General features: G+C 36.1%; 1 protein-coding gene across 8 annotated transcripts in view; it reads left to right on the top strand.

The window, feature by feature from the left end:
* Nucleotides 1–21,313, top strand: part of LOC306880593 (DNA (cytosine-5)-methyltransferase 3A-like) — a 50,860-nt gene extending 29,547 nt beyond the window's left edge. For 4 of the 8 annotated variants that reach the window (XM_079434211.1, XM_079434210.1, XM_079434215.1 and 1 more), the window contains 17 exons: nucleotides 1,919–2,149; nucleotides 7,263–7,421; nucleotides 7,499–7,606; nucleotides 7,705–7,861; nucleotides 11,656–11,805; nucleotides 11,906–11,950; nucleotides 12,711–12,790; nucleotides 12,867–12,979; nucleotides 13,354–13,537; nucleotides 15,198–15,282; nucleotides 16,641–16,786; nucleotides 16,881–16,971; nucleotides 17,054–17,202; nucleotides 19,723–19,808; nucleotides 19,917–19,986; nucleotides 20,177–20,295; nucleotides 20,620–21,313. In XM_079434211.1, coding sequence (XP_079290337.1) covers nucleotides 1,919–2,149; nucleotides 7,263–7,421; nucleotides 7,499–7,606; nucleotides 7,705–7,861; nucleotides 11,656–11,805; nucleotides 11,906–11,950; nucleotides 12,711–12,790; nucleotides 12,867–12,979; nucleotides 13,354–13,537; nucleotides 15,198–15,282; nucleotides 16,641–16,786; nucleotides 16,881–16,971; nucleotides 17,054–17,202; nucleotides 19,723–19,808; nucleotides 19,917–19,986; nucleotides 20,177–20,295; nucleotides 20,620–20,761 — 2,115 coding nt within the window. In that variant the 3' untranslated portion in view covers nucleotides 20,762–21,313. Of the gene's footprint in view, nucleotides 1–1,918; nucleotides 2,150–7,262; nucleotides 7,422–7,498; nucleotides 7,607–7,704; nucleotides 7,862–11,655; nucleotides 11,806–11,905; nucleotides 11,951–12,710; nucleotides 12,791–12,866; nucleotides 12,980–13,353; nucleotides 13,538–15,197; nucleotides 15,283–16,640; nucleotides 16,787–16,880; nucleotides 16,972–17,053; nucleotides 17,203–19,722; nucleotides 19,987–20,176; nucleotides 20,296–20,619 lie in introns of all 8 variants that reach the window. The other 4 variants (XM_079434209.1, XM_079434208.1, XM_079434212.1 and 1 more) reach the window with 1 other exon arrangement.
* The last annotated feature ends 326 nt before the right edge of the window (nucleotides 21,314–21,639 follow it).

Here is a 21,639-nt window from a genome sequence, read left to right as displayed (position 1 = left end):
TCTATGGAATTTTTTACTCATTGTGTTCACATCATATGCTCAATTGCTTAAAAAATTCACCTCTCCTCAGTAAGCCACATGATTTGACGCCCCTTTCCTGGGTGTGTGACAAACATTTTGATGCTTTGCTTTGCAGGCACCACTAATAAAGGCAATAGATTATTAACATAATGATTTAAAATGGACTTATTAGTAATTTGACATTATTACAAAGTACGCTTTTTAAAAGCGTATGCAACAGTCATGATAGTAAACTACACTTACAGTAAAGTGGCATTTTAATCAATATTTTCTGGAAGAATTTTTTTTTAATACTTTTAGGATTTGAAGTATGCCACAAGTGCACATTTAAAACAGTTAAGCACACTTATTTTTCACAAGGGTAAGTGGCACAAAAGCAGTTTTCTAGATTGTCAAGATGCTCAAGAAGACAGAGCAATGCTTTAAATAGACTTAGGGGTGGTGGGGGCGCAGTGGATAAGACACATGCCTTTGGTGTGAGAGACCCGGGTTCGAATCCACTGTGAGACACCAATGTGTCCCTAAGCAAGACACTTAACCCCTAGTTGCTCCAGAGGCGTGCGACCTCTGACATATATATATAGCAATTGTAAGTCGCTTTGGATAAAAGCGTCAGCTAAATGAATAAATGTGAAATGTGAGACTTAAAATATACATATACTGTAAACGGTTTACTTATTTAACTGGGAGATGAAAAAGTATTTTAACATTTAACTATGAAAAATGGCTAGTGGAAGCTGTTGAGATATTTAAGAGATGTCGTTTGTAACTTTTCTTTCTGTGGGCAGCGGTGTTGGATCTGTAATGTTGTTTTCGGAGTCATGGGAATCTTGTTGACATCTTGGACTCGTCGGATACTGTAGATCAGAATCCGTCTGCCTCCTGCCAAATCCACAGCATTGCTTCAAATCTGCACATAATGAATCTTCAATAGGCATACACTGCTGATAAACAGTTTGGGGTCAGTGAGATGTTTTTGAAAGAAATTAGTATTTTTATTCAGCAAGAATGCAATAAATTGATCAAAAATGAGAGTTAAGACATTTATAATGTTACGAAAGATTTCTGTTTTAAATAAATGCTGTTCTTTTGAACTCAAAGAATCCTGAAAAAAATGCATCACAGTTTCAGGGAGCAGCAAATCAGAATGATTTCTGAAGGATCATGTGACACTGAAGACTGGAGTAATGATGCTGAAAATTCAGCTTTGCATCTCAGGAATAAATTACTTTAAAAAAATATTCAAATAGAAACCAGCTATTGTAATTGGTAATAATATTTTACAATTTTGCTGTTCTTACTGTGTTTTTGATCAAATAAATGCAGCCTTGGTGAGCAGAAAAGTCTTCTTTCTCACAGTAAAAAATGTACTGATCCAAGGCTTTTGAATGGTAGTGTAACTCAACATGCTTCTGCAATAAAAGACTATGGATTTTCAGATACATTTAGCAGATGCTTTTATCCAAAGAGCCAACAGTATTCGTGATCCTCAATGCCAGGCTTATTATTAGATTAAGAATGTGGAATATGGATGAAGCGGGTCTATGAACTGTTGGATTTCTACAATCCATGTACACAAACATTTGTTTCATTTACTTCTCTGCCAGGACACCAATAATTCTGGAGGGTTCAGAAGAGTCTAATACACACAGAGACATCCTGTCTCGTGTTAACTGAGAGTTTGTCCTCATATGACAGTAAAAACCTGCAGGCTACATTTCCACAGTGATTTCAAATCCATATTTACCTAATCACACACACACTAGTCTGTTGTCTTGCTGAAAAAAGATGTTTAGATAAAAACATTTCTCGAGTAATATGAGTGAAAATCCTTTGAGACCCTGTGTGTTTGTGTCTGTATTTCACCTTGGTGCTTGTGTGCCTCTGTGTCTTTAAGGAGGAGAAGACACAACTGGGGATCACCATGAGTGACATAATGGACGACCAATCAGCTGTGGGCTCTCAAAAGGAGGAGGAGTCAGCCATCAGCCTCCCATCCACACCAACCCCTCAGCAGCAGCACACTGACCCAGCCTCCCCAACGGTCGCCACGACGCCCGAGCCGCCTCCCGTCGCTTGCGGGAACAAAGTGATGGCGAGATCCTCAGAGGTGGATCTGGAGTATGAGGTGAATATTTGTACTGATGGATCACTCGTAAAAATAATGGCTCTTATTTGGTTTAAATAGGGTACATTTTGGGATTCCATGACTTGATGTGAGTTTTTTTATTTTTAATATTTATTACAGTGAGGGAAAAAATTATTTGATCCTCTGTTGATTTTGTACGTTTGCCCACTGACAAAGAAATGATCAGTCTGTAATTTTAATGGTAGGCTTATTTGAACAGTGAGAGACAGAAGAACAACAAAAAAATCCAGAAAAACGCATTTCAAAAAAGTTATAAATTGATTTGCATTTTAATGAGTGAAATAAGCATTTGACCCCTTCACAAAACATGACTTAGTACTTGGTGGCAAAACCCTTGTTGGCAATCACAGAGGTCAGACGTTTCTTGTAGTTGGCCACCAGGTTTGCACACATCTCAGGAGGGATTTTATCCCACTCCTCTTTGATCCTCTCCAAGTCATTAAAGGGGTCATCGGATGCAAAATTCACTTTACAAGTTGTTTGAACATAAATGTGTGTTGGAAGTGTGTGTACACATCCATCCTATGATGATAAAATCCACCCAGTGTTTTTTTTTTAAATCACTATTTTAAAATCCCCTTTCTCAAATCGTTCTGAGATTCCTGTCAGAATGACGTAGTCACGATAGTTGATTGACAAGCCGTCTTACCTTAGACCCGCCCTGACTGAGCTGAGAGCTGAGAGCCATTGTGTCGACTCCGGTGCAGGGGAAGACTAGATGTAATAATGAATATAGTAGGGATGCACGATATTGGATTTTTGCCGATAGCCACGAAACTGATGATTTGCATATCGGATAAAGTAAACAGAACTGCTCGTCACCCCACGGAAGAGAACTCATTAGATTTAAGGCAACATGGACTAGAATGGCTTGCTAGAAGCTTACATGGCCCCGTCTATTGTCTCTTTGATGCGATACAGTTGTCCTGTTTCCACCTCCATGTTTGACGGTGGGGATGGTGTTCTTGGGGTTATAGGCAGCATTCCTCCTCCTTCAAACACGGCGAGTTGAGTTGATGCCAAAGAGCTGGATTTTGGTCTCATCTGACCACAACACTTTCACCCAGTTCTCCTCTGAATCATTGGCAAACTTCAGACGAGCCTGTACATGTGCTTTCTTGAGCAGGGGGACCTTGCGGGCGCTGCAGGATTTCAGTCTTTCATGGTGTAGTGTGTTACCAATTGTTTTCTTGGTGACTATGGTCTCAGCTGCCTTGAGATCATTGACAAGATCCTCCCGTGAAGTTCTGGGCTGATTCCTCTCCGTTCTCATGATCATTGAAACTCCAGGAGGTGAGATCTTGCATGGAGCCCCAGTCCGAGGGAGATTGACAGTTATTTTGTGTTTCTTCCATTTGTGAATAATTGCACCAACTGTTCTCACCTTCTCACCAAGCTGCTTGGCAATGGACTTGTAGCCCATTTCAGCCTTGTGTAGGTCTACAATCTTGTCCCTGACATCCTTGGAGAGCTCTTTGGTCTTGGCCATGGTGGAGATTTCTTCATATGTAGGGATTGGAAAGGTTCAACTTACTCACTTTTCGGTTTGTATCACGGTTTTAGAGTCACCGTTTTGGTATGGTTCGGTATGTGCGCCCGGGGAGCAGTTGGGGGTTTGGTGCCTTGCTCAAGGGTCTCACCTCAGTCATGGTATTGAGGGTGGAGAGAGTGTTGGTTATTCACTCCCCCCACTGACAATCCCTGCTGGACCTGAGCCTCGAACCCACGACCTTCAGGTTACAAGTCCAACTCTCTATCCATTAAGCCACGACTGCCCCCAACTACAAGCAACAGCACTAATAAATACAATAGAGTAAAGATACAAATAAAATAAACAGTGATTTTCAGTTTTTTTTAAGTAGGTCTAACATAACTTTTTAGGTACAGAAATTTAATAAAGTAATAATTTAAAACAGCATTGCATATTTGACTGTATAAATTAAATATTAATCTTTATTAAAGTTACAAAAGCTATTCAATCAAGAGCAGTGAGTGATTTCTTTGTTAAAGTGCTGTCACTTTAAGAGAATGCACTGATCCAGTGCACTGATACTGCACGTTCATTGGCTATGTCTACAAGACGGACATTTAGATATAATTTTTGTGTGAATTTGTCCATTTAAACACAATACTTCAGAGAGAGCTTAATATCTGCGCGCGTCCTCTGGCTCTTAAATGTTTAAACTGGCAAGGCTTAAATGAGTTTAGCTTAAACACAGATATCAACGTGTGCTGTTCACAGGGACGGATTAATGCACAGGCCTACTGGGCACGTGCCCAGGGCACTGGACCAGAGGGAGGCCCAGCCGAAATACCACTACTCCCAGAACGCGAGTTCAACCGTGCCCCCTCAGATTTTTGAGGCAAGTGGATTTTGAATGCTGCTTTCAAAAGACAAAAAAAATAAAAAAATAAAAAATAGCTGAATAATATTTTTTATATTTAATAAACGATCACACCGGTGTGATTAGATCATTCAGTGCGGCACATCATCAGCTGCTAAATTAAAATCTGCATTCGCTCAACTTCACCCAACAAGGGGGAAGTCGTGGCTTAATGGTTAGAGAGTCGGACTCGTAATCCAAAGGTTGCGGGTTCGAGTCTCGGGCCGGCAGGGAGTGAATCTCCACCATCAATCTCTCCACCCGCTCTCTCCTCCTTCAATACCATGACTGACATGACAATACCATGACTCCACCCTCAATACCTTGAGCAAGGCACTGAACCCCCAACTGCTCCCTGGGCGCCGCAGCATAAATGGCTGCCCACTGCTCCGGGTGTGTGTTCACTGCTGTCTGCTGATGGGTTAAATGCAGAGCATGAATTCTGAGTATGGGTCACCATACTTGGCAGTATGTCACTTCAACTTCGCTGGAGCCAGAGACAGCTGTGTTTTTCTACAACACTGCACACTATAACCAATCACACATGATTCTGTTGAGCTTATGAGTACAATGACCAATAAGAGGCTTTCAGATGAGTCGTCGCTGAAATAGCTGTTTTGTTCAGTGCTCGCGCTCCCTGAATAAATTCTGCTCTCTGCCGATTTCTCTCATCAGAAACAACAAAGTGCAGAAGATGTAAGCAAGATATTAATTCCACAATGCAAGCAACTTAAGTGATCAATGGGAGTTTTTGAGAGAGTTTTAATCAACTTAAATCTGTTTTAATTCTGGCTAAATCAATGATAATGTTCTTTGATAATGTAAACAGAGTGTCTATTTACACTTAGTGCAAATAGCCCACCTTTTGGCAGAGGCTATATTTACAATAATTCCACCCACCAAGTGTGATTGGGACTGTCAAGATTATAAAAAGCTGCTATAAACCAATCGCTTCAGTGGCGCAGATGGTAAAGCGTGTATTATAGGATTTTTGACGCGATCGACCAGGGTTCGAACCTGCCTTTTGCCGAACTTTTTTTTCTCCTTTTTCAAATCTTACATCACATCGTAAAGGCTTTTATTTTTAATAAGAATTAAAGAAATAACCAAAAAGTTGAAAATAAAGTATCAGGTAGGGTTTATTGTATAAATAAAGTGGCACTGGCATCCATTTAATAATCTGAATTAAAATGATAATTTACACTCAATACTATTGCATACTGTTTTATAATGGAATGCAATACTGAATTGATTTTGCAACAAGTAGTATAAATAGCAGAAAATCCTGCTATTTTAACATAGTGTAAATATAATCTATAGTTATTTGATTTTGCACTTAGTCGCTTAGTTTAACATATCGCTAAAAATACTGCTATTTTCACTTAGTGTAGATAAAATCCATTGCTATTTGAATTTAAGAAAAATGACCGCAATTTCAACTGAGGGGGGCCTATAATCAGTCCGTGCCCAGGGCACCTCTGCGTCATAATCCGTCCCTGGCTGTTCAGGTCTCACCTGTGCACGCTATCAGCACCCGGATGATGACGAAATAAATGACTGCTCATAATCCAGCATAAGGCATTCGCATTGAACAAGAGTGAATGGTTTGTACACCTTTTTTTTTTTTTTCTTTTTTCAATGCTGTTGTTGTAATGTATTGGGAAGCCTGAATGTGAATCCATCAACAGAAACATACATTAGCAACAGAAACATACCCTGTTTGTTTTACGTGTTATTTATAACAAACCATGTTACAGATGCGTTGTCAGATTTAAGTTGACAACCGTGCGTGCCGAACTGTGTGTGGAGAACCGTACGGTTCGTTTGTTTTCAGCGAACCATTCCATCCCAATTTGTATTTCATACTTGATTACCAGTGCAATTCTAGAGCCAACAAATATTATTTAATATTTATGATTATACATTAATTTGATGTAATGATGAAATATTTTAATTATGATTAATATAAATTAATAAAAAAAAAAAATAGTAATAGTATTATCATAATTTTTTAATTTGTTTAATATTTTTATTTTCAAAAAATCACACTAATTATTATTTTAGTCATATTGAATGGGTTAAAAACTGTGGAAATGTTTTTTTTTTTGTTTAAGTTGCCATTAAACAAGTATTGTTTAAAATATACTTCATTTGTTGATTCTGCATTAATTTGAGGATATAATGCTTAAATATATTTATTCTGATTATTATAAATGAACAAACAGTACAAGAGTATTATTACAAATTATTTTTGTGTAATTTTAATCAACATAATTTAGATTTATTTTATTTAAAAATATGTATTATGATTATGAATTAAATGCATATAAATTAAAATAAATTATTAATTAGATAACAATATTAAATATGAAATGGAAAATATTCCAATTGATCACAGGAAACTGTGCATTTATTTTATTTTTTATGAATTTTTAATGCTGCTCTAAAATTATACAATTTAAATAAAACATTTAATAGTTATTTTGACTTCCTGAGGTTGGTTGAGTTTTTTTTTTTGTCATGCAACTGCTTTTTCCAGTGACCATTTGCTGAAAATTGACTTAATTTTAGGCTTTATTGTGTTCCCTAATTGTGTTGTTACAGCACATTAGGTTCAGCAAAGTAGCTCTTCTTATCAAGAATCAGGTTTTGCTGTCATGTAATCTGCAGTATGTGAGATTTCGCTGACGTTTGTTTTTGTGTTTTAGGACGGCCATGGGTTCGGGATCGGAGAGCTGGTCTGGGGGAAGCTGCGGGGATTCTCCTGGTGGCCTGGCCGGATCGTGTCGTGGTTTATGGCGGGTCGCAGTCGGGCTGCTGAAGGCACCCGCTGGGTCATGTGGTTTGGAGATGGCAAATTCTCAGTGGTGAGTCAGTCGACCAATCAGGATCATTCATGAGAGCTGATAAGAGACGTCATAATGAGAGTCCTCTCCTCTGTCAGGTGTGTGTAGAAAAGCTGTTGGCCCTGAGCACATTTTGCACGTCTTTTCATAAGCCCACCTACAGCAAACAGCCCATGTACAGAAAAGCCATCTATGAAGTTTTACAGGCAAGTCATGATATTTCTCTGTCGCGTGTGTGTGTGTGTGTGTGTGTGTGTGTGAAAGTGTGTGTTTTCTCATGTTGTTTTTGTGGATCTCTGTTCAGACGGCAAGTATGCGTGCCGGTAAACCGTTCAATGTGTGTTTGCCCGCCGATGACTCGGACACAACGAACAGTATTGAAGTGCAAGCGCGGCAGATGATTAAGTGGGCCTGCGATGGGTTTCTCCCTTCCGGTGCCAAAGGCCTGGAGCCGCCACCAGGTAATGTATTCAACAGGCCCAGATTAGAGTTTTATTCAAATAAACATTTTTATAATTGTTTACTGAGAGTTAATTATTTATCTCTATAATCAATTACCACTACAAATGAAGAGTTAATTTGCAAAAACCGATAACAGAAATCACGTTTTTTTATTCTGCATTTCAAGTCATATCAATTAAACTGCAGTTGGGTTGTTTTGATTAAGTAATAATAGCTTAAACAAATACAAGTAATTTACAAAATTAAAGTTCATTGAAAGTATGTTTTTTACATATTAAAAGTTTGTTTTATAGCAAAAGCAGATAACTCCACATGTTTTAGAGTTAAAAAAAAACACTCGTTTAATCTTTGTAATCTCCTCAGATGACAATGTAGATGCCTGACAAACGTTGTTGTTGTTGTGATCATAGATTTATGGATGTGATTACACAGCTTTTCCCTCACCATTGTAACGCGCTGCTTTCGCAAGGATCCATGAAAACGTTTCAGCTTTTATTTTACTTTTTTGCCCTGAAGACGATATCACAGATTCATCAAGTTCATCAAAATGATCCATTCTCCATGACTTTTAGTCAGCTTTGACGAAACTCCTCTCAGCTAGCACGTCTTTTCAAAGTGAAAGTAGCCTTGTCACCTGACCTGAATACAGCGCGCTGATTCGCTAAAATGGACTTATCGGCTTCTGTTCAAAAACAACAAGGGCGCTTGTCGGCTTCTGCAGTAAAACGTGAACTTGCGATGCCTTGAAAGTGGACAATACAGGCTTTTTTGACAAAACGTGTTTATTTATTTTTTTAAAGTAGCATTTATTGTTTTTTGCAAATGAAGTCTTCAAATTTTATTGTATAAGTTAAATATAACTAAGATAATATTGCAATTTATTGTAGTTTATTATTTAATGTTATTTTTATTGTTATATTTCTTAAAGATATTTTATAATGATAATAATTAATGATTTTAATTAATTAATGATATGTGTTATACATATGTGTCATGGCCAAAAATATGAGCACCCTTGGTAAATATGATCAAAGAAGGCTGTGAAAGTTTAAATTTTATTTAAAAAATTCACAAAAATCTTACCTTTCATTGGAGAATAAGAATTTAAAATGGGGGGAAATATCATTATGAAATAAATGTTTTTCTCTGATACACATTGGCCACAATTAACGGCACCCTTTTATTCAATACTTTTTGAAACCTTAATTTGCCAGTTTTACAGCTCTAAATGTTCTCCTATAATACCTGATGAGATTAGAGAACACCTGACAAGAGATCAGAGACCATTCCTTCATCCAGAATCTCTCCAGATCCTTCAGATTCACAGCTCCATGACGGTGCTTCTTCTCTTCAGTTCACCTCACTCATTTTCTACAGGGTTCAGGTCAGAGGACTGGAATGGCCAGCAGAAGCTTGGTTTTGTGCTCAGTGACCCATTTTTGTGTTGTTTTTGAGGTTTGTGTTTGGATTATTGTCCGGTTGGAAGATCCAAACATGGCCCATTATAAGATTTCTAACAGAGTCAGTCACTTATTGATTTTTTTATCTGTTGGTATTTGATAGAATCCATGATGCCATGTGTCTAACCAAGATGTCCAGGACCTCCAGCAGAAATATAGGGCCACAACATCAAAAACACAGCAGTATATTTCATTGTACTCATGGGGTACTTTTTATCCCTGTGTTCACCAAACCCATCTTGAGTGTTTGCTGCTAATAAGCAAATTTTTTAGTTTCATCTGACCATAGAAGCCAGTCCCATTTGAAGTTCCAGTCGTGTCTGATAAGGGAAAGGGAAGTGGTGTGTGGCCCATACTCAGAATGTGTGCTCTGCATTTAACCCATCCAAGTGTACACACAGTAGTGAACACACACCCGGAGCAGTGGGCAGCCAATGCTGCGGCGCCCGGGGAGCAGTTGGGGGTTCGGTGCCTTGCTCAAGTCGTGGTCTTGAGAGTGTTGGTTATTCACTCCCCCACCTACAATCCCTGCCAGACCTGAGACTCAAACCCACGACCTTCAGGTTACAAGTCCAACTCTCTAACCATTAGGTCACGACTTCCCCTAACTGAAGGGGATGTATATTCAGCATAACTGAATATGCTGGAGTTTGTTTTTGAATGAGCTAGGAGAATTTTTCTTGAAACCCTCCCAAACAAAATGTGGTGATGTAGGTGCTGTTTGACAATTTTTAAAAGGTTTTCCGGCCCCCGAGACTCAACTTTTTTCTGTAATTCTCCAGCTGTGGTACTTGGAGAGTCTTTAGCCACTCAAACTCTCCTTCTCACCGTGCATTAGGACGATATAGACACACGTCCTCTTCCAGGCAGTTTCATAACATTTTCTGTTGATTGGAAAGTCTTAATTATTGCCCTGATGGTGGAAACAGGAATTTTCACTGCTCTAGCTCTTTTCTTAAAGCCACTTCACTAATTTGTGAAGCTCAATTATCTTTTGCTGCACATCAGAAATATATTGTTTGGTTTTTCTCATTGTGATGGATGAATAAGGGAATTTGGGCTTTGTTTTCCCTCCTATTTATATTTCTGTGAAACAGGAAGCCATGGCTGGATAATTTCATGTTCATAATCACCCTGGAGTGCTCAAAATTGTGAATCGGAATGGGAATATACATCAGAGATATTTTACTCATAAGAATTTCTAGAGGTGCCAATAATTGTGTCCACCATGTAATTGAGAAAAACATTTATTTCATATTGATATTTCCCCCCATTTAAATTCTTACTATACAATGAAAGGTTAGATTTTTGTGAATCTTTTTAAATAAAAGATCAAAAGGATTAACAATGCAGATTAATTTTCACAGCCTTCTTTGATCATATTTACCAAGGGTGCCGATATTTTTGGCCATGACTGTATATTGATAATATTTTATTATTGTTTGTATTATATTTTTCTTTTAATTAATGATATTTAATTAATGACATTAATGTATTGTTGTTTTTTATTATTTAATTTTTATTATTTGTTTATATTTTTTTATTATTTTTTTAACAAATATTAATAATTTTATTTGACATTTATTTTGATTAATTTATATTTATTATTCTGTTCCTCAAAAAAAAAATTGGATGGCATAAACCTGATAATTTGGCCTTGGAGGAATTTAATGAGATGATAAATCATTATAATTAATTATAATTAATTACTACTACAAATATTTTTATATACAGTATGTTATAAATAAAAATATAAATAAAATAATTTAGCAACTTATTATTTTGTTTATTATTTCATTTATTATTTTTTTTAATTAATGATATCGTGTTTGATAAATTTTTTATAATCTTGTTTTATTTTTTATATTTTTTTGTATCTTTTCAAATTATAATTTTTTTTATTATTGTTTTTATTATATTTTTCCTTCCAAATATTGATATTTTTTAAATTTTGGTTTTTATACTATTGGTTTTTATTATTTATTAGATTTTTATTTTTAAGAATAAAAATAACAAATTTTATTGCAATTTTATTTTGATTAATTAGATTTTATTTATTCTGTTGCTAAAATAATTTTTGGATGGCATAGACCTGATGATTTAGCCTTGGAAGAATTTTTTGAGAAATGTTTAGCCATTGAGAAACTTTTCTGAGAGCAGATAGATCTGAACAAAGACATTGTTGAGATCTCTTTTGAAACTGTGTAGGAGGTGAAATATAACTTCCTGTGGTTTTATTCTCAACAGAAACATGAGAAGCAATAGCTTTTCGGTCTCATTGCTGTCTAAGAGAAACAATTGCAACATTAAAGAGATTTGTGTGTGTCCTCTAGCGGAGCGGAGCCCGTATACTGAGGTGTATCCAGAGATGTGGGTGGAGCCTGAGGCCGCTGCGTACACGGCTCCGCCCCCTGCCAAGAAACCAAGGAAGAACAGTGTCGAGAAACCCAAAATCAAAGAGATTATTGATGAAGGAACCCGAGGTATCACACACACACTCACAGCAAACCAGCTTCACATTTCACATACACTGTTCCTACTTGAACAGCAGTGATTGTTGACACTGTGTTATGTTTTCCTCAGAGAGACTCGTGTATGAAGTCAGACAAAAGAGTCGCAATATTGAAGGTGAGTTTTCTATTGAATGTTACCTTTGAATTAAAAAAAACTAATATATATTAAAACAATGTGTATGTTTTTTGTTTTTTTTTAAGTTAAGACATTTGACAACAGCCATCAAAACTAAAAAAAAAATTCAAGTTAAAAAGAAAACGAATCTGTACAAATTTGGAAATTAAATATATTTAAATATTCAAAGTCTAATATGAATAAGAAATGTAATTGTTCTATTAAATATATAATTAGCATTTTAATATATTCACACACACACACACACACATATATATATATATATATATATATACATATATTCAAATAATAATAATTACGTATATATACTGTAGAGATAGATAGATATTTAAATACATAACTTTTGAAATATATGTATTGAAATATAATAAATATATGTAAAATAATGATTAAAATACTAAATATATGTAAATATAATGATTAATATACTAAATATATTTTATTATTATTATTCAAATGATCATTTTATCTTATAATATTTTAAGATAGAAAAGAAAATTCTCATTCAAATTATGCATACTTGTTTAATTAGATGTTCAAATGTGCAGTTTTGTATTAAAACGGTAAAGTTGAGCACACTGCATATCACAGTGTGTTCTGTTACATACTACATATTTTGGCAAACGTGATAGGTCAGAGTGTCATAGAGTCAAACTGTGCACAGTATGCATACTGCATAATTAATATAGTACAGTCACATGCTATTCCAAACATCACCATAGAGTTGTTTTGTGTGCAGATATTTGTATTTCCTGTGGAAGCCAGAACGTATCACTAGAACATCCTCTGTTTGTCGGAGCCATGTGCTCGAGCTGCAAGGTACACATGCACACCTGTCAATCAAGCCTGTTCTGTCTTCTGATTGGTGCTGAGGCAGTGTTCTCCTCCCCTACAGAACTCTTTCCTGGAGTGCGCGTATCAGTATGATGACGACGGTTATCAGTCATACTGCACCATCTGCTGCGGAGGACGAGAAGTGCTCATGTGTGGGAACAACAACTGCTGCAGGTGAGTGTGTGTGGGTTTGTTCGCTATCTGAGAGAGATCTGTGAGGTGTAAAGGCCGTTTCACACTGAACACAATGCAGAAAAGCGAGGGACGAATCGCCAACGAACGGTGATGAACTTTCACACTGAGTGCGAAACGATTGATCGCCTTCTGATAATTCACTCCTGCACGCTAGATGCAACAATGCATTTTTCCTCAGATATCACATAACGTTATATGGATTTAACATTGTTCGCTGCTTAGTGTACAGCAATAAATTAATATGAAGTTTGGTTTTACACCAAAAACATAAACTATTTATAATGTCTCTGTCCAAACATTCGCACCGACTTTCATGTTCAGTGTGAAAAGGCCTTACCTCTGTGTTTGTGTAGGTGTTTCTGCGTGGAGTGTGTCGATCTGCTCGTGGGGTCCGGATCCGCACAGGCCGCTATCCGCGAAGACCCCTGGAACTGCTACATGTGCTGCAGCAGGAACGTCTCGGGCCTCCTGAGGCGCAGAGATGACTGGACCTCACGACTGCAGCTGTTCTTCGCCAACAACCACGACCAGGACTTTGTGAGTCGATCTAGTGTGTATCTTAGCACTTTTGACACAAATTCAACAAGATTTTTCTACTACAGTCATCATCAAGACTTACTAATAGCACAAATGAAAGTTAAAGGAAATGGAGAATCAAGATGTTCTTTGTTTACACATAATCAACACTTTTCACTAGCATTAATTTCGTTAACGAAAACTATGACGAAAAACATTGACAAGCTTTTTTCCCATGACTAAGATGAGACGATGACGAGGCAACAATAAGGTTAATAAATGATAACTGTGATTATATCAACATGCAATATCGTTGGCGATAAAAGATGAGACTAAAATGTATTTGAAAAATTTAAAACTTTACCAAAACCTGTTTTTATTTTCGTCAAAAAAGGAGACAAAATATTATTGCAGACTGCTGTAGACGCCTCTATTACACAGGCTTTCATGTGTGCGGTTGCCAGATAGAGCTCAATCCCCAAACTACAGCTTTTTTGTTAAAAGGATACATTTTCTCCCTGGTGTTATTCTTAAAGGGATAGTTCACCCAAAAATGAAAATTTGATGTTTATAGGCTTACCCCTGGGGCATCCAAGATATAGGTGACTGTTTATTCAGTAGAACACAAACCAAGATTGTTAACTGAAACCGTTGCGGTCTGTCAGTCATATAATGTCAGTCAATGGTACTCACAGCTTTGAGAGAAAAAAAAAACATACACAGACAAAACCAAATTAAACCCTTCGGCTCGTGACGATTCATTAAGGTCTAAAGGCGGTCGTGGCCTAATGGTTAGAGAATCGGACTCGTAACTCAAAGGTTGCGGGTTCGAGTCTCAGGTCCGGCAGGAATTGTAGGTGGGGGAGTGAATGTACAGCGCTCTTTCCACCTTCAATACCACGACTGAGGTGCCCGTGAGCAAGGCACCGAACCCCCAACTGCTCCCCGGGCGCTGCAGCATTAATGTGTGTTCACTGCTGTGTGTGTGTGTGCACTTAGGATGGGTTAAATGCAGAGCACAAATTCTGAGTATGGGTCACCATACTTGGCCACGTCACTTTCACTTTAAAGACACAAAACAGTCAGTCTGTGCAAGAAACTGAACAGTATTTATATTGTTTTTTTACCTCTGATCTGCCGCATGGTTCAACAGCCCTGAGTGCGTTCACAACAGCCGGCACGTGACTCGTCGTCGTCTTCTTCTTGCTTTACGGCGGATCGCAGACTTATGCATTATGAGTGCATTACCGCCACCTATCTCTCAAATGGACCCTATCTTCAATCTCAATTAGAAGTGTCAATGGTCCATTTGAGAGATTGATGGTGGTAGGGCACTTATGCAAGTATGCGATCCGCTGTAAAGTAAGAAGACGACGCGTTACGCGCCAGCTGTTGTGTGAACGCGCTCGGGACAGTTGAACCATGCAGCTGATCAGACGTAAAAAAAAAAGAAAAAAAAGACTATAAATACTGTTCAGTTTCTTGCACAGACTGATCGTTTCGTGTATTTAGACCTCAATGTATCGTCACGAGCCGCAGGGTTTAATTTGGTTTTGTTTGTGTAAGTTTTTTTTTTTGAGTACCATTGACTGACATTATATGACTGACAGACTGCAACATTAAAAATTTTTATTTCATTACCTCTGTAAAAAGAAAAATATGTCCATTCTCTTCCTCTCAGGAACCGACAAAGTTGTATTCACCAATGTCAGCAGAGAAGAGGCAGCCAATCAGAGTGCTTTCTTTATTTGATGGCATCGCTACAGGTGAGATCACACCTGTGCTGCTTTAGTATCACTGAGATAATCTTATAGCTTTGTTATTATTTAGAATTACATTTTGTTTAAATATTTGCTGTTTTCTCTTTCATTTAAAATTTGTCATTTTGTTCTGTTTTTGATATTTTTGTTTGTTGTCTACAGTTTTTTTTTTTTTATTATTAATTGGTATTTATTCATTTCAGTTATTTTAGTACTTCAAGTTAAACTAAACAAAAATGAGAAATGTTGCCTTGGAAACTTGATGAAATAAAACAAGTTTAAGTTTTTAAATTAATAATTAAATAAATCAATAATCACATTGTAGTCACAGTGTTGTCTGTGTGATTAAAACTGAAATTTGAGAAGTGAATTGATGAAAACAATTGATTTAAAAAATATTGTTAGTAGGAAATAGATATCATAGTAAATAAAAACTAAAAATACAAGAACCTAAAACTAACTGACATACTTGCATAAATACATACAGCTGTTTTTGTGAATACAACTGAAATTTAAAGTGATTTAATGAAAACAATATGACAGGTTTTTTACATGTTAGTAAATTGAAGTAAAAAATATTAAATGAAAACTTAAACTACAGAAAATTAAAACTAACTGACAAATAAGTAAATAAAGATTTACATGATTATGAAGTAATCTGTGTCAGTGAAAGTGGTATTGAATTGATAGGGAATTGATGAAAACAGTTGTTTTAAAAATATGTAATTGAATTGAAATATACTAAATATTCAAGTAAATGAAAACTAAGACTAAAAGAAACAACTAGCTTATATAAATAATTAAATGAATAAATAAATACTCTTTTTATTATTATTGCATGATGATGGAGTCATCTGTGCAAATAAAACTGAAATTTACAGTAAATTTGGAAATAGCATTAAAATTAAAAAACCAAATGGAAAATATATATCAATCTATTAATAAAACATAAAGGTAACACTTTACTTTCAGCCTTTATGTATGATGCATTAATAAAGGGTTATTAAAGGGACATTATAATTATTCATGATGTGCCTTGGAATACATTATATCTTATCGCAAATAATTATAACAGAATTTAAAAGGCATTTTATAACAGTGAGTTGTAATTCATGAGCTTGTCCAATGCATTATAAGGAATTACTAGGCATAATTAATGCATTAAAACTACTTTTATAAAGCATTATAAATAAAGACTTAAGTAAAGTGTTACCAAAATAAATAAAATTTTAAGATGAACAGTATTGCACATAATTTTTAGTGAAATGTCCATTTGATCAAACTCATGTGGTAGTGTGAATAAGCCTGTGTGTGTGTGTGTGTGTGTGTGTGTGTGTGTGTGTGTGTGTGTGTTTTTCTGTCAGGGCTGCTGGTGCTGAAGGATCTGGGCATTCAGGTGGAGCGGTATGTTGCGTCAGAGGTGTGTGAGGACTCCATCACGGTGGGCATAGTGCGACACAGGGGAAAGATCATGTATGTGGGAGACGTCAGGAACATCACACGCAAGCATGTGAGCATGTGTCTTTCTCTCTGTCCCTCGCTGACTTTTATATTCGACACATTTCTGACGTCTATCTCTGTTTGCGTCACGTGTTTCCCTGCAGATTCAGGAGTGGGGGCCGTTTGATCTCGTGATCGGTGGAAGCCCCTGTAACGATCTGTCCATCGTTAACCCTGCCAGGAAAGGCCTGTACGGTACGACACTCGCTCTCCAGCAGCAAAACCACAAAGTATGTGTGCATACTGAATAAGTGTAAGTGTTTTTTCTTGTGTGTAGAGGGCACCGGGCGTCTGTTCTTCGAGTTCTACCGGCTGCTTCACGAAGCGCGACCCAAAGAAGGAGACGAGCGACCATTCTTCTGGCTGTTTGAAAATGTCGTCGCCATGGGAATCAGTGACAAGAGAGACATCTCACGCTTTCTGGAGGTGTGTGCACACTCGAGACAAACACACACTCACATGCACGGAGTGAATCAAGTGTGCTGTTATCAGCGCTGCCCTCTTGTGGTTGTACATATAACATACATTGTGCACAAACCGTATTTGGACACTGAAAAATATCTAAATTCTACAAGTCATTTTTTTAATTTTCAACACTACATGTATTGTTTTATCATTTAAAACCAGATTTTTTTGTGAAATGTTTTGCTTTATGAGCTTCACTTAGGTTAGAATTGTATCTAATGCAGTGGCTTTTATTTTAGTGTTTTTAAATAAGATGTTTTCATCAATTCACTGATTTTTTTTTTATTATATTTATTTAAAATACAATAAATGTTTTGTTATACTGAATGAAAATATAATATTTATTTTGTCAGTAAAAAAATTTATTATTATTTGTATTTTTTTGTTATTATTATATTTACCCCCGGTTTCACAGACGAGGCTTAAGCTAGTCCCAGACTAAAATGCATGTTTGAGCTGTCTCAACTGAAAATATTTTGCTCTGACATATCTTAAAATAGGTCAGTGTCATTGTTCTGTCAAGATGCACACCTAATGTTTTCTTCCAAGGCATTTTTGTAGAAAAAATAAATATATATATATATACACATTAGTGCTGTCAATCGATTAAAAAAAAAAAGAACTAATCAGTCTTTTCTGAAATTAATCGCGATTAATCCCACCTAACATTAAAGTTTTTAAATATGCTTTTATATTGCAATAATTTCACATTCAATCTTCAAATTAATGTACAAACAACATATTTTTTTATATTTTTATCTTTTTCTATGACTGAAGGCCAGTATCACTGAGACCAAGTAATACTGATTTCCCTATAAAAAATGTCCTCTAATATTTAACCATTGACTATAGCCATTAAACATTACATTATAATTAAGAAATATCAATCTGAACATTTATTAGACTTTAAAAACAACATCTAATTTAAGTGAACTTAATACAATCTTTGCAAACCCATTATAATAAATGTTATATTTATTTAGGCTACCTGTGCCCTTCAGCAGTAATATACAGAAATTGAATAAAGTTATCAAACACTAAATTCTAAACTAAATACAGATAAATACTTACAGCTATATAAAAGTTATTCTTGACGAACAGACATCACAGCAGCTGGTTATTAGGTTGTTTTGGCTGCTATTTCTTTGTTGCTGCTGAACGTGACGCGGATCTGACACCCATCGTATTTTCTCTTAACTCTCATCACATTTTCTGACCCTTTTCAGTCTCTACTAATGAACTGAGTTGAATTGAGTATGTTAGATGAGGGAGACAGTGCTGGGATGCTCCAGGACAGTTTTGAAAACTAGTTCTTAATGTAACTCATCACATATTACATGCACGCACAGTTTTAAGGCATGTAGTTTTAATTGCCTTTTTGGTAACTTCATGCCTTAACTGACCACGACATTGTATGCGTGCAGGCTATAGCGCGTGCCAGTGTAGTGCCGAATTCTGACCCCCGCCAGATTATTACCCCACTAGTATTGGTAGGTTTAGGGTTCGGTGTGGGGGAGGGGTTAGGATTAGGCAATCAGGTAGCGATTTCAACGAGGGGGGTAATAATTTGGCAGAGAGTCGAAAATAGGCACAACACCGGTTACCGTGCTTGTTTGACTCGCGCACCTGGCGCTGAGGAGAAGCTGGAGCATGCATCTGAAAAGTCTCCGTATTTATGTGCTCATAAAGACGTTCTGTGACTGAATAAATGCACTTCTTGTCAAGAAAAAACAGACAGAAACAGCAGTTATGAGTGGGGTGGCCAACCCTAGGCCCCGCCCCTGCGTTAATGGCGTTAAATAATTCTCACGTTAATCTGAAAATGTTAATCACCTGCGTTAACGCACTTATTTTGACAGCACTAATATATATATATATATATATATATATATATATATATATACATAAAATACACTATCATTTAAAAAGTAGAGAACAGTAAAATAATTTTTTCAAAGAAATGAATACTTTTATTCAGCAACAATGCATGAATTGATCAAAGGTGACAGTAAATTAATTTATAATGTTACAAAAGATTTCTATTTCGAATAAGTGCTGTTCCTTTGAATTTTCTTTTTATCAAAGAATCCTGAAAAAAATGTTTCACGGTTTCCACGAAAAATATTATTCAAATATTATAACTGTTTATTAACATTGATAATAACAATAAATTTGTATTGATGTTTCTTGTTCATCAAATCGGCATATTAGAATGATTTCTGAAGGATCATGTGACACTGAAGACTGGAGTAATGATGCTGAAAATTCAGCTTTAACTCAGGAATAAAGCACATTTTAAAATATATATTCAAATAGAAAACAGTTATTTTAAATTGCAATCATATTTCACAATATTTACTGTATTTTTGATTAAATAAATGCAGCCTTAATGAGCATAAGAGACTTCTTTCAAAAACATGACAAAAACTTGACTTTCTTCTGTGATGTAATGTTGAATATAACGGTTCTGTCTGTGTTCAGTGTAATCCAGTTATGATCGATGCTAAGGAGGTGTCGGCTGCACACAGAGCTCGATACTTCTGGGGAAACTTACCTGGAATGAACCGGTACGGCTACTTGAAAGTCTGCTGTATGAGTGAGATTAGATGTGAAACAGGCATGAAGAGTGAACATCAGAAAAACAAGGGAACAAACTGTCTCTATCTCTCTCTCAGTCCTCTGAGTGCCATGATGAATGATAGACTCGACCTGCAAGACTGTCTGGAACATGGACGCACAGCTAAGGTGTGTGGCTTCATTTTGAAGGTTTTGTTGTACATGAAAATCAAAGATAGTTTGAACAGGTTGTCATTATTCCTGATGTTTTGTTTGTAAGTTGTTGTTGACTATATCCAGATTTCATTTCACATGGAGTCTAGAGTTTTGAGGCTCGTTGAGGCAGAGCTGAATTTATATTTCTGGGGGTTTTTTTCAGTTCGGAAAAGTGCGAACCATCACAACTCGCTCAAACTCAATAAAACAGGGCAAAGACCAGCACTACCCCGTCTTCATGAACAATAAAGAGGATATCCTGTGGTGCTCGGAGATGGAGAGGTGAGGGCCTTCTAGTATTATTTCATGACAAAATCTAAAGGGAAAACAACATTTTGCAGAAAATAGAGCATATTGCTGTTTGGAGATTTTTACCGCATGACAAATTATTTTCATGAAACTTATTCATAGTTCTCTCAAATTCTCATTACCATAAAGACAATTTGAATTTTAAAATATCTTTAAACAATTTAATTATTAAATTATTAACAATAAAACATGTAAATCATACTATATGAAAAAAGTGAAAATTTTAAATTACTTTTGAATTCATGAGGTTCACCTGTATGTACTTGTGTGTAAAATCCACTGCTGTGTGTGTTCCAGAATTTTCGGCTTCCCCGTCCATTACACTGATGTGTCCAACATGAGTCGTCTCGCCAGGCAAAGGCTTCTGGGAAGGTCGTGGAGCGTGCCTGTGATTCGCCACCTCTTCGCTCCGCTCAAGGAATATTTTGCCTGTCACTGAAGCTCCGCCCACCACACATCATGATGGCGTCGTGACATCCCTCCTCTTCCTGTCCTGCATATCCAATAAGCTCCACCTTCTTGTGATCCTCATTTTTGCTTGTGGCCTCTGAATGGCTGGTGCTATCCTAATATTACTATTCAACTCACTAGACAGCCACATTTCAGATATTTATTTGAAAACATAACAGATTTGTGATTTTCTTGTATTTTATTGTCCAACATTTTAGTTGTTTTTTTTTTTTGTCATGTTCCAACTGTGACAATTCTTTCTCTCTCACACAACTGACAGAGACAAAATGTGTGTGTGTTAGCAAGTGTATGTTTGTCCGAGTGTGAAAATATAGAGCACAAAGCGCTGGATGACAGGTGTGAAACAGAAGCAGATGCTCTCTCGAAGCAGGCGAATCCCATCCCCTAACCGTTAAAACTTACGTAACGTCGTGAACTAACCAGGTATGATATGGAAACTTTCAAGAATCAAGTCATATTTGATGTTTAATATAACGAATCTCACAGAAAGTATATCTAGGTCATATTTCACCCTGATATCAAAAGTAAAAGAAAAAAAAGTAATTTTCCCCCCATATTTTATTGACAACTAAGCACATTTACCCAATAAAATGGCATTATTGTAATATATATATATATATATATATATATATATATATATATATATATATACACATATAAGACATTTAGTTTTTTCTTAACATGGATTAATTAGCATTATTTTATTTATTTTTTGCATCATGGCATTTCTTATTTATATATATATATTTATATATATATATATATATATATATAAATACCATAATGCAAAAAAATAAATAAAAAGGTTCTAAAATGGGCTAAGGAGAAACAAACATTCTTTGTTTT

This window comes from Barbus barbus (genome assembly GCF_936440315.1).
Source record: "Barbus barbus genome assembly, chromosome: 14".
Classification (NCBI taxonomy): domain Eukaryota; kingdom Metazoa; phylum Chordata; class Actinopteri; order Cypriniformes; family Cyprinidae; genus Barbus; species Barbus barbus.
This window is presented reverse-complemented; position numbering and strand designations above follow the sequence as displayed.